This window comes from Elgaria multicarinata, chromosome 14 (genome assembly GCF_023053635.1).
Source record: "Elgaria multicarinata webbii isolate HBS135686 ecotype San Diego chromosome 14, rElgMul1.1.pri, whole genome shotgun sequence".
NCBI lineage: Eukaryota > Metazoa > Chordata > Lepidosauria > Squamata > Anguidae > Elgaria > Elgaria multicarinata.
The window spans coordinates 33,914,236-33,927,277 of NC_086184.1; the positions used below are offsets into that span (position 1 = coordinate 33,914,236).

Sequence of the window (13,042 nt, forward strand, 5' to 3'; positions counted from 1 at the left end):
CTATGATCACTTTAATAATCTTAAAGATCTATCTCTAAATGTCTGCATTCTATGAACTGACTGATGTTCTTAAGAAATGGTGTCCTGACGTCATAATGCTTCAGGAGACCCACTGCCACAAGATTAAAAAAACACCCCACCCTTTCCCATCCTAAGTTAGGAGATCAGCATTGCACTAGCGGGTCATCTAAGGTATGAGGGGGTCACCATATACTTTACTAAGGATTGCCCACTGACCATGGATGATATCTTCCTTGATTTTCACAGACAATACATATATATTTAGGGCACCCTTGCAAACAGCCAGCTCACACGTTCTATATGCCAAACCAGACACAAATTGTCTTTATAAACCATGCTTGAGGCCTGGCTCACTCAAAGCAGGAGATGTTATAATGGGTGGGGACATGAATGTCCTTCTCAACCATTAAACACACTTAACATTTGTCTGGGAATGTGTCTTTTCTTCATCGTCTCTTTGTTTGGTGTGTGTGCTGGTAAGGTAAGGCCCCCAGGACCGTGCAATCTCTTGCAAGGTGGCAGAAGGTCTTGTGGAGAAAGTCCACGGGCTTAAGGGATACTTATTTCCATACTTCAGTAATACCACATTGCAGCTGCTCCAAGGATAGATAGTTGGCATTTTCAGTTTTGTGTTGGCTGCTGGAGAAAAGGGACAATTTCTTACTGTGAATTCCTGTTCTGAGTCTTATGAGCAGGCCACCCTAAGACGTGTTGCCTGAAGTGAAGTGCAAGATAGTGTTTCTGCCCATTCCATGTACAAAAGTCACCTGGAATCTTGCTTCAACACTGGCAATGGGACAGCATCCTCCACACCCAAAGGTAGCAGGCTAACTTAGGGAGTCCAGGGCCCTGCGGGGTACTCGGCCCTGTAGCTCTGTCCTCTAACACCTTGCTGCCCAAGGCCATTGCCTCAGCTTCCCTCAGGGTAAGGCCAGCCCTGCTCACTGAGGGCATTCCACCCACATTGTCTTCTGGGATCAGTGTACCAACTGCTTCAGGAGGCAGCTTTATGGCTTCTGCCACTGCTGCATATGAAGGTTGGCAGATGGGTTATTTTGTAGATAGTGTTAACATGCTTTTGTAATACCAGTTGGTGCACTTTCAGTTGTCACTTTGAGGGTTAGAAGTCTCTTGTGCTTTTAAACTGCTGCATTGCAGGCTGGTGATCCTGAAATTCTCAGTCTGCCATGAGATGAGACAAATCAGCCCTGGGGGATTGTCTATACAACCCCACTTTGCTAGCTGATTTCCCCAACACCCCACAGCATCGCTGCTGTGAAGTGGAATTAATTCAGTTACATAGCAGGAGTGACCATGGGCTTCTGGGAAGGAAAAATTGCTGTGCCGTTGTCAGATGGCAGGAATGGGGAGGAGGAAATCACCGGGGGTAGATGGTCTAGGACCAGAGTTTTATAAAAAAATTAAAACATTAATAGTGCCAAAGTTGTTGAAATTATATAACACAATAATTGAAGGGGAGAAGATTCCAGAGTCATGGGAGCATTCCATAATAATTTTAATTCCGAAACCGGATAAGGATTTGACTCTCCCTGATTCATATAGACCAATTTCGTTAATAAATCAAGATGCTAAAATTTTCTCAACTATTTTGGCTAAAAGGTTAAATAAATTTATAGCTAAATATGTAGGGGAAGACCAATGTGGTTTCATAGCAGGTAGACAGATGCACATCTCTCCTCTCTCATCTCACACTATTGCCCCGCTCGTGCTCTTCGTTCCTCTGATGCCATGTTTCTCACCTGCCCAAGGGTCTCTACTTCCCTTGCTCAGCTTCGTCCATTTTCTTCTGCTGCCCCTTATGCCTGGAACGCTCTTCCAGAACATCTGAGATCCACAAGTTCAATCGCAGCTTTTAAAGCTCAGCTAAAAACTTTTCTTTTTCCTAAAGCTTTTAAAACTTGATTTTGTTCTGACTTTTATACTGCTAGTTTTACCCTACCCTGTGCCTGTTTACCCTACCCAGTGCCTGTTTGCATTCTCTTCCCCTCCTTATTGCTTTACTATGATTTTATTAGAATGTAAGCCTATGCGGCAGGGTCTTGCTATTTACTGTTTTACTCTGTACAGCACCATGTGCATTGATGGTGCTATATAAATAAATAAATAATAATAATAATAATAATAATAATAATACATTAATAGGTAGAGTTTTGAATGTAATACAGAGGATAAAAAAGTCAAGGAATAAGGCGGGTATTTTAGCGTTAGATATTTTTAAGGCTTTTGATTGTGTGAGTTGGCAAACTTTAAAGTTGGTGTTAAATAAAATGGGATTTGGTATTAAATTTAGAGCAATAATAGAGCAGTTATATTCCAAAAACACAGCCGTAGTGGTAGTAAACGATGGAATAATGGATAAGATACGACTAGCCAGAGGGACAAGACAAGGATGCCCACTCTCGCCAGTCCTGTTTGTATTGGTGATGGAATTGTTGGCAAACGCAATAAGAGAGGATGGAGAGATAGAGGGGATAGGTAGCAGTAATAAAATAAAGTTGAATATGTTTGCAGATGACACATTGATGACTATTAGAGATCCTATAGGTAAAATGGAAAGAATTAAACAGCAGTTGAAAGAATTTGAAGAAGTTACGGGGTTAAGAATAAATTGGGCAAAATTGGAATTGATGTTATTTAATTATACCAAAAAGGAAGAAAAGGAATGGGAAGGGAAGGCTTCAGTTCTGAAAAGTAAAGAAAAAATTAAATATTTGGGTATTAAGGTTACTAATAATTTAGAAGATTTGGAAAGTGAGAATTTAAATGGATTGAAAAAAGAGATAGTAGAAAAGTTAAAGAAGTATAAGAAACTGAATCTTTCTTGGTTTGGAAGAATAGCTTTAATAAAGATGAAAATTTTACCTAAGATTAATTTTTTCTTTAGGATGCTACCAATAAGAATTTCAGATTTAGAGTTAAAAAGTTGGCAGAATCTTATAAATAATTACTGTAATGCTGAGAAGAAATCAAGGATTAATAAAAGTAAATGGTATTTAACCCAAAAGAAGGGTGGATTGGGTCTCCCAAACCTTGAGTACTATTATATAGCAAACAGGTTAAGACATATTGTCGAAGCAATTTTAGGGGTAGGGGACTTAGAATGGAGGAAAATACATTAGGTAATGTTGAGTTAAAATTGCAGAATGTATTTTTTAAGGAAAAAGGGAAGGGTAAATGGCTTAATGATTTAGATAATCACTTTTTGAAGTTCCATTGGGAACTTTGGAATAAATCTAAAAAGGAGATGCTTTCAAGTAATTCCTCCTTAACACCGGTGATAATGCTAAAGAATTTTCCTGAAAATTTAAAGAATAGACTAAGTAAAGTTTTAAAATAAAAAAAATAAAATGAAATTAAGAGAATGGTTAAGGGGGATGAATACAAGAGAGAGGTTGGAAGAAGTTTTAAAAGATATGAATTTAACGTGGTTAAACTATGGGCAATTGGAACAATGGACTAAAAATTGGGTAAGAGAAAATGGAGAGTGTGGAGAGAGGATGAAATTTGAGGAATTAATAAAAAAAAAGATGGACAAGGGACAAAATATAGGGACAAAAGGGTTAATGAGTCAACTATATAATATATTAGCTGAGAAAGGAGTGTTGGATAGTGTCGGGAAAGTGGTTTGGGAGACCGATTTGAAGATACAAATAGGACAGCAGAGATGGGAAGGACTATGGAGACAGAGAGTGTTGAGAAATATGTCAGTAAGAATAAAGGAGAATTACTATAAACTTGTATGGAGGTGGTACTTAACTCCGGTCAGATTAAATAAGATTAATAAGCAGCTTTCAGCAGATTGTTGGAGGGGTTGTGGTGAAAAAGGAACGTATTTACATATGTGGTGGGATTGTAAACATGTGCAAAAGTTGTGGAAGATGGTGTTCTTTGAGATTGAGCAGATTGTGGGATTTAAAGTAGAGGTTACACCAAGGATTGCATTACTCTCACTGCAAGAAGAACTTAAATGTAATAAAGAAGCGAAAGAATTGATAACTAACCTGCTGACGGCTGCGAGGTTGATTGTAGCTAGGAACTGGAAGATTCAAGGAGACTGTTGTATTGAAGAATGGTATAAAAAAGTGTGGGACATTGCTATAAATGATAAATTGACATGTAATATTAAAATGAAAAGAGGCATAGTATCTATGCAGATCAACTGTCTCTGCAGAGGCCACCAGTGAGGGAGGAAGCAGCAGCCAGGCACCTCTCCACCGTGCCTGGGTCTAGCTCCAGCTGAGAGCCCCCTCCCTCCTGCTGTCAGCTGTAACTGCTGAACTTTGCAACTAAGATTGTAGTGCCTGAATTTGCTTTCCTTTCACCCCTCCTCCTCCTCCCTCCCAATCCCCTTTCCTTTTGTGTCATGTCTTTTAGATTGTAAGCCTGTGGGCAGGGACTGTCAAGAAATACTTTTGTAAGCCGCCGTGAGAGCCTTTTTTGGCTGAAGGGCAGCATAAAAATCCTTAAATAAATAAATAAAATAAATAGTAAAAACGAACGATTTTGAGGGTATATGGAAAAAGTTCCTAGAGTTTGTGTTCTTTAAAGGAAGTGGGAAACCACCAACAGATGAAACTATGAGTTTTTGGAAACAGGAATGAGATCCCGTGGTGGGGGGAGCACTGTTATGTTTAGTACAAATATGTTTAATAGGTTAAATTTGAATATACGATATTAAGGCAATTTTATGTTTATGTATTAAGTGATTTTATTTGTTGTTTTTGTGTTTGTTGTATATTGTTTAATAATAAAAATTTAATAAAAAATAAATAAAAAAAAGGAATGGGGAGGAAATATCAAGAGACCAGAAAACTGAAAATCTTTTTTTCCTGCCAACTCTGTGCAACTTTGTAAGTCTATAGACATGCAGATGTGCAGCTACAGTTAATTTAATGTCTGCGTTCTATATAGAGATGTAAAATTTCCGGAAATTTTGAAGCCATGGAAAAAAACCGGGTTTTTTCTGTTTTTTTCTGGAAAAAAATGGAAATTTTTGAAAAAATTGAAATAATGCAATATTAGCACATTTTACAGATTGAAAGTCACTTTGTTACTTTAGGAACATAAAATGTAATTATGTCCAAGTTGGTTTGGCATAAAATTATTATATTTGATATATTAAAACTAGTGTATTCAAACAATTATTACAAATTTAATTTACTTTTTTTACTTTTTTTGGTAACAAATGGAGCTACAAGCTCCGGAACACCTGAATTGTAAGGAACTTCTTTAGTTCTGCCAGTTTATGAGAAGCAGGCAAAAAACAATTTTAAAAAACAACAACTGAAGAAACCACCAACATTAGTAACAAAGAAAATTATTTATGTCTCTGCTAGTCCTCCAGTGTCAAGACATAAAGCCCCCATTCCCATAAAAAGAACTGAGAAAAATGAAAAACTGAAAAAACTGAGAAATGTAATCAGACTCATTTTCTGACCTATAGCTATCAGTATTAGTTTCAGTCTCTGCTTCCATGGAAGTGCCCCCTAGAGGCAGAAATGCATCTTCCTCTTACATTTGAGAGTTGTAGTCTCAGTTTGCAACCTAGGACTTGCTTGTCCTTGGTGCACAGACATTGTAATAATCTGATACTGTACAGTTTTTAGAAATCATTTTGAGAAGTAAATATCTGAACACCTTGTCTTAAACATTTTATTCATCATGCTAAAACAAAACATCCCGTAATCCATTTTTTCTTCATTTTTTTTCAATTTTTCCAATTTTTTTTTGGGGAAAAAAAGGCTTTGAAAAAAAAACCCGTTCCCCCCCCCCCCAAATTTTTCCATTTTTTTTCAGGCCTTCACATCTTCACTGGGATCTGCCCCTAGCAACACTCTCTTAACCTGAACCAAAGCCACCACTGACAGATGAAGAATCAACTGTGGCGACCTTAGAGCAATGAAAAAAGTTGCAGTAAAACTTTGAAAAGGAGCAGTTTCACAGAGAAAAGCCCGATATGGCTGCAAGTTGGTGGCTGTGTCATATAAACAATGGGGCACAACTATACAGCCATGATGGGGTACATAGGGAGTGCAGTCAAACCTTTAATCTAAGGGAAATGGAGGGGAGGGAAAGAAAAAGAATGGGAAAGAATTATTCATTGCTCAGTGGAAGTTCTGTAGACTCTATTGCTCCTTCATGGTCCAAACACTGTTCAAACATTTGCAGTAGACAGGATTTTTTTGGGTCAGGCTATTAATCGTGTTTCCTCCCAACCTCCGTGAATGCACATCTCTGTTTTACAAAAGCATAAATGCATTTAAATCATATGCTGTTCAATTTTGAATTGTGTCTTTCAGTTGCAGACTGGGCAGCAGAAATAGCAGCCTTTTCACTCCACCATATTGTCAAAGTATATGTAGGAAGTCACTGGTATGCAACTTACTTACAAACATTATTAAAGGTACCATTCTTAAAGTACATTTATATTGCCTTTGTGTAGCTGAACCTTAGGGACATGAAAAGAGCCATGCTGGGTCATATAAAAGGCCTGTCCAGTCCAGCATTCTGTTCCCACAGTGACCAACTAGATGCCCCAATGGGAAGTCAGCAAATGACATGTGCACAATAGCACCCACCTGCTTGTTTGGGTTCCCTACCAACTAGTATTTGGAAGCATACCACCTCTGATACCGGAAATAATATATACTTTTATCAAGCTGTCTATCTAAACCCCAAGGTCCCTTTCCTGGTCAATCACTCCAGTCAGCTCAGACCCCATCAGCAGCATATATGTGAAATTAAGATTTTTTGCTTCAACATGGATCACTTCCCACTTGCTTACATTCAATTGCATTTTCTATTTTAATTCTAATTCCCCAGTTGGGAGAGGTCATTTTGGAGTTCTTTGCAATCCCATTTCATTTTTACCTTCCCTAGTAATTTACTCTCACCAACAAACGTGGGCCATCTCACTGCACACCCTGTAACTCCAGATAATGTCTGAACAAGTTTAAAAGCTCCAGATCTTTGGTAGGACCAATGATTACATTGTTCCAGTGTGAGAACTGACCATTTATTCTTACTCTGCTTTCTGTCCTTTACACCAGTTAATCAGTCTTTAACCTTAGGACCACTTTTTCTTCATCTGTTTTTAGAGAAGTGGCCCTAAGCATAGGATAAAACCATCCTTGGACTTGACCCCTTCACAATGCAAGACCATAAAAACTATCATATCAGGATGAAAGGCTTTTATTGACATGTTAGTTGGAATCTTTTAATGTGTGAGTAAATTCAAATGCCCCCACCCATATATCACCCATATTCTGGTGATATGAACTTATGAAGCTGCTTTCTATGGAGTCCAACTGGCTTGGTACTGCCAACTGGGACAGCAGCTCTCCAACATCGCAGGCAAAGAGGGGCCTTTCCCAGGGCTGATACTTCAGACACCTTAAATAAGCAAGGGCCTTGTGACATCTTAAAGACTATCTAATATAATATAACAGAAGCTTTTAAGCAACTGCAACTCAAGATAAGCTTTCGTTATACCTGCAGCTCAGGATAATACTGCATGGATGGAAGCTTATGCTAGCCTTTAAGACTGTTTGTTGGTTTTGCCACCACATACGAACATTGCAACCCTCTGGAAACAGATGTCATAATGCAGTGGTGGAACACACACTTTGCATGAATGTAGGAGCTTCTTCATGCAAAGCCAGTATGGCACCCAAACTGATTATGGACAACATGATAATAGCATTGGATTGTGCATGGCTGCATATGAGATGGTTGGTCTATGATCCATGTGCTATACTGGCCAGTACTTTAAGATAATGCTGTGATCCATCAGTAGTAGTCATTTTCCTTGGCTAGGAGAATTGCTATTGGGAAAAGGACTGGTTTGAAAAAACCCTCTTTATTTCAAACAGGTTATGCTTCTGTTTCTTCTTAAAGGTCCTTAATTTTGTTTTCTTTTGCCAGTTTCCAGAGTTGCTGTCAAATTGCAAAAAGGTTTACTGGATTGCTTACGGTCAGAGTCTCCTCATCCATGGAGATGGACAAATGTTTCGACACATCCTCAATTTCCTTAGGCTTGGCAAGTTGTTCTTACCGTCTGAATTTAAGTAAGTGAAAATGTTACCCTGTGCTATGTTCTGTGATTGCCTTTGGGGTGAGCAATGATATGAATTATATAAACTCAAGTTTACACAATAGAATAGGATTATGTGTAAATATCGGCACATTTTAAGATATTACAAAACTAGGAACATTTATTTGAATTGCAAAGTTGATACCCAAGTGAAAATGGTTATCTATCTTTTCAGCAATGTTGTATAAAATATACATCTACAAGCTGATCTGAGCTGTGAATATGAAGCTGCAATTCTGTACATACACTTGATTGGGACCAAGTTGCACTGAACACAGAACATCCATAGGCCCCAGCTGTCCAAGATTTTGACTATCACTTCCCATTTTTAATTAGAGAAATCAGTGCCTCCCTATTTATGTGAATTTACAAGAAAGTAAGATCCCTGGACTTCATTGAGATCTCATTCTTTCAAAGTCAGTATGCATACAAAGTTGATGAAGAGCTTGTTTCAGATACTGTATACTGTATAATAGCGTAGGGGCATACTTAGCAAGTAGTCTATGGCGACCATATGCCCGGATTTGTGTGGTTTTTTGCTCCCTCCTTGGAGTTCTGGGGAGGGGGGGCTTTTACAATTTTCTAAAAATGTCTATGGAAATCCCAAAGTTCCAGCTTTGCTGAAAATCTAGAGACTTGCGAGACTTCTGGGATGAGTTGTTTGACATTTCATGAGACATCAGACACCTTATCCCAGAAGTCTTGCAAGACTTCCAGGCAAGGTGGAGAAGCTGCTGCTTCCCACCTCTCCCAGAAGCCAGCAAGTGATGTGTCTGCTTAGTGCTCTGACCCGCTGTCTCCTAAGCTGGGGGGCATCTCAGTACAGGGAATGAAGTGAGCCATCTTGGAGAACAGGTCTACTACTAGAAGAATTGTACTGTAGTGGTTTGATGGTGGTAACTCTGCGATAAAATCTAGGGATAACTGATGCTGTCCCCTCTGGTACTCTTTTATTCTTCCCCATAAATCAAAGGATTTCAGCCATGGAACGGGCATCTGGGGTGCTGCTCACTTTCGCTTCTGTGACATTCCGCTCTCTTCAGGCCTCACAGCAGCCTAGCACAGCACCTTATACTCACACCTTCCCTTCTGCTGCCACCATTGAATCCTATACCCTACTTCAGGTACTTCACAAAATGCTCCAGTGTGAAACAAAAAGAATGTTTATTAACAACAAGTAAGGTGATTCAGTTAAGAGTGTAATGGTTTCATCAACTTCAAGCTTATTTGGTTCAGTACAACCCTGCCTACTCTGCCTCTGGACTTCACTCTGTTCCCCAAAATAATAAAATACATTGTTCCTACACTAAATCTAGACACTCTTCACACACGTCGCACACTAACTGCTTCTTTGTTAACTCCTCCCACTCCCTGCTAACTACCAATCCTAACCTTTGAGTCACCAGCCAATCAGCATTTACTCTCACATCCTGGTCACTCACTCCCCCTCCTACGAGAATTAACTATGTAATAACCTTGTTCCAGCAGTATACCAAGCAAATACATCTTTAAACCGCAAACATTATAGAAATAGAAATAGGAAAAAACATTATTAAAACAGTACAAATACATTACAAAGCAGGCATTAAACAGCAAAACATCACAATAATGTCTTCCATGGGCCTATTGGAGTTGGCAGAAGATGTAGTAATCCTGCTGGTTTACTAGGCTGAGCCTTAGCTCGGTGACAGGTTTTGCAATTGTTGACATAGGATTTAACAGCCACACAAACACAGGGCCACCAAAATTCCCAAGACACCAGTTGCAGAGTCTTGTATAAACCAAAATGCCAAGCTGGTATGCTGTTGTGGCACAGACATAGTACTTCTGCTCAAATTGGGCCTGACAGAACATACAGGCAGTTATAATAGCATAATAACCCATCTTGAACTTTATAAGGTGATCGTTCCCTTGTCCCTGGGACTGAGATCTCCTTGATTTGGGCTTAGGCAAATACATCTTGTGCTTGTTGCTATCTGAGTTGTTCTGCCATGGGTTCCGAGCATAAAGCAGTGGCAAAGTTTTCTGGTCGTGGTACTGTTCCACCCCCTTTGATATGGCCTATTCTAGCTGTTGGTTGTGAGAGCTAGGAATATAGGTGACAGTAAAGTTGAATCATGAAAAGAACAAGGAGCAATGCACCTGTCATTAGAGTCATAGAACAGTAGAGTTGGAAGGGGCCTATAAGGCCATCAAGTCCAACCCCCCACTCAATGCAGGAATCCACCCTAAAGCATACCTGACAGATGGTTGTCCAGCTTGGTTCAGTTTCCAAGCACTCTGGAGGTACTCCAAGTTCTGGTGATCTGTGCGTACTTCCACTGCATGTATGGCCCCTTCTAGTACATTGAGGCCCAGTATTGGGCAAAAGGTGGGATACAAATAAATATTATAATGATGATGATGATGATGATGATGATGATAATAAATGTCACAAGGTCTTGAAGGCTACTTGCACCAAATTGTATAATTATGTTCTGTTGGAGACCGTTTTGGGGAGTGATAAACACAAGGCCCATCTTGTTTGGTTGAAGCAGAATGGCACCAATGGCGGTGTTTGAGGTGTAAGTTTCTACAACAAATAGCATCTATTGTGCTGGATGCTGGAGAAAGACAAAAATATTTAGAGACAAAAAGATTCTTCAATCACTGGGACACATCCTGAGCAGGTTTTCCCCAACAGAATGGCTCACTAGACTGAAGCAGTTTGGTCAGAGGAGCAGCAATCTCTGCAAAGTTTGGGATGAAACGGCGATAGTAGTTAGCAAATCCAAGAAATCTTTGGATGTCTTCCACATTTTTCAGGAGCTGCCAAGACATGATTGCCTCTATCTTTTCCAGATCCATCTCCATGCCCCTGGGTGATATTTGGTGCCCCTGGAAATTAGGGCTCTGCAGGGACCCCCCAGTCTGCCTCGTAGGCTGATCCAGAGCCCCTGAAGCAGCCCTGTTCTGTCTCGGGGCTGCCTCGGGGGTTCCCAATCCACCTCAGTGCTGAAGCTGAGGCAAAATTCGGACCCTCTGAGGCAACTTGGAGTTTTCTGGGGGCCGGCTGCGCAGCCGGCACCTAGAAAGCTCTCCCCACTTACCTGGTGCCTCTGCCTCTGCAGATGGCGGAGGCACCAGGTAAGTCCCCTCCCACCTTTCCCACTTACCTGCATCCGCCAGCTTATGTCTGGTGGCTTCCACTCTGACGAGGCTGAAGCCTGGAAGTAGGCTGCGGCCTACTTCCGGGCTTCAGTTTCGTCGGAGTGGAAGCTAGCAGACGCAAGCCAGCAGCGGCGGTGGACCCAGGTAAGGGGGGGAGGGGGCTTACCTGGGTCTGCCACTGCCACTGGCTTGTGTCTGCCAACTTAAGCGTCCTCGAGTGGAAGCTGCCAGATGCAAGCCGGCGGTGGTGGACCCAGGTAAGTGGGGAGGGGGCTTACCTGCTACCTCTTTCACTGCCGCCATCTTCCTTCTGGCGGCTTCCAGTGTCGCTGCCGGAAATGAAAGGGAGTAGGCCACTCAAAAATCACACGGCCTACTCCCTTTCATTTCCAGCAGCGGCACTGGAAGCCGCCAGAAGAAAGATGGTAGCAGTGACAGAGGCAGCAGGTAAGGAGACTGGTGGGTAGCGGGTGGGGCTGGTTCCAAAGCACCGAGGCGGTCTGAAGCTTCAGAGCCAATTGACTTTGGCTTCGGACCACCTTGGCCTTTGGGCGAACCGCCTCAGATCCATGATCCAGAGCTCCAAATCACCATGATCCACTTTGGATTCGGGATCGAGGTGGTGCTCAGCCTTACTGGAAATCCACAGACTCTAAATCAAATGCACACTTTTCCAGCTTTGTGTACAGGTTATTTTCTCACAGATGTTGCAGTACAGCCTGAACATGTTTGTCATGGATCTGGCAATTAGAGGAATAAATCAGAATGTCATCTAGATATACAGTTACAAAACTGTCTAGGTAGTCCCGGAAGACATCATTCATGAAGTGCTGGTACACTGCTAGAGCATTGCATAAGCTAAATGGCATCACTGTATATTCATAATGCCCATATCGGGTCTGAAACGCTGATTTCCCTTCATTTCCCAGCTTGAATCTGAACTAAATTGCAAGTGCCGTGGAGGTCTAGTTTGGTATAGATTACTGTGCTGCGGAGCCATTCTAGAAGTTCAGGGATTAAGGGCAATGGGTAACAATTCCTGATGGTAATTTTGTTCAGGGCCCTATAATCACTACATAGCTGCAACTCCCCACATTTCTTCTTGACAAAAGGAGCCACTGCAGGGGAGGTTGAAGGCTGAATGAATCCCCAGTTCAGATTCTTCTTAAGAAAGTCTCATAAGGCAGCCAGCTCAGTCTTCAGATAACTAATAAATGTGCCCCACTGGGATCCGAGCTCCTGGCAGCAACTCAATTGCACAGTCATAGGGTTGATGCGGGGAGAGTTGATCTGCTTCTTTCCTATCAAATACATCCCGGAAGTCTTGGTAGTTGGTGGGGAGACCATCTACTGTGGATGGTAGCTTGGGATCCACCAGGGAGTTCATCCTTTCTGGCTAGCAATGTGCATAGCAATAATCCAAAGAAAAGATAACTTTTCTGTGGAACCAGGTGATCTGGGAATCATGGAGAGTTAACCAGAACCGGTGGGATGGTGGATGGTGGTCAGGTAGAAACGCACTTGTTCCCGATGTCCCTGGATTTCCAGCCTGAGGGTTACCAGCCCAGCAGCCAGAGGTTGACCACCTATGGTCTCCACAGTAATTGGACTGCTGATGGAGCGCATGGGAATGTTATGAATTGTGGCAAACCCAATGTCCATAAAATTGCTGGAGGGTCCAGAGTCCAGTATAAGTTATATATGGCAGGTTGATCAAGATGGCCAAGGATTGCAGCAATTGACAAGAGCTAAGCAGGA

At 41.3% G+C, this 13,042-nt stretch overlaps 1 protein-coding gene across 1 annotated transcript in view; it reads left to right on the forward strand.

The window, feature by feature from the left end:
* KCTD19 (potassium channel tetramerization domain containing 19) overlaps positions 1 to 13,042 on the forward strand; it is an 80,960-nt gene that overhangs the window by 7,687 nt on the left and 60,231 nt on the right. The window contains exons 7-8 of the mRNA XM_063141489.1: positions 6,342 to 6,445; positions 7,966 to 8,108. Coding sequence (XP_062997559.1) covers positions 6,342 to 6,445; positions 7,966 to 8,108 — 247 coding nt within the window. The remainder of the gene's footprint in view (positions 1 to 6,341; positions 6,446 to 7,965; positions 8,109 to 13,042) is intronic.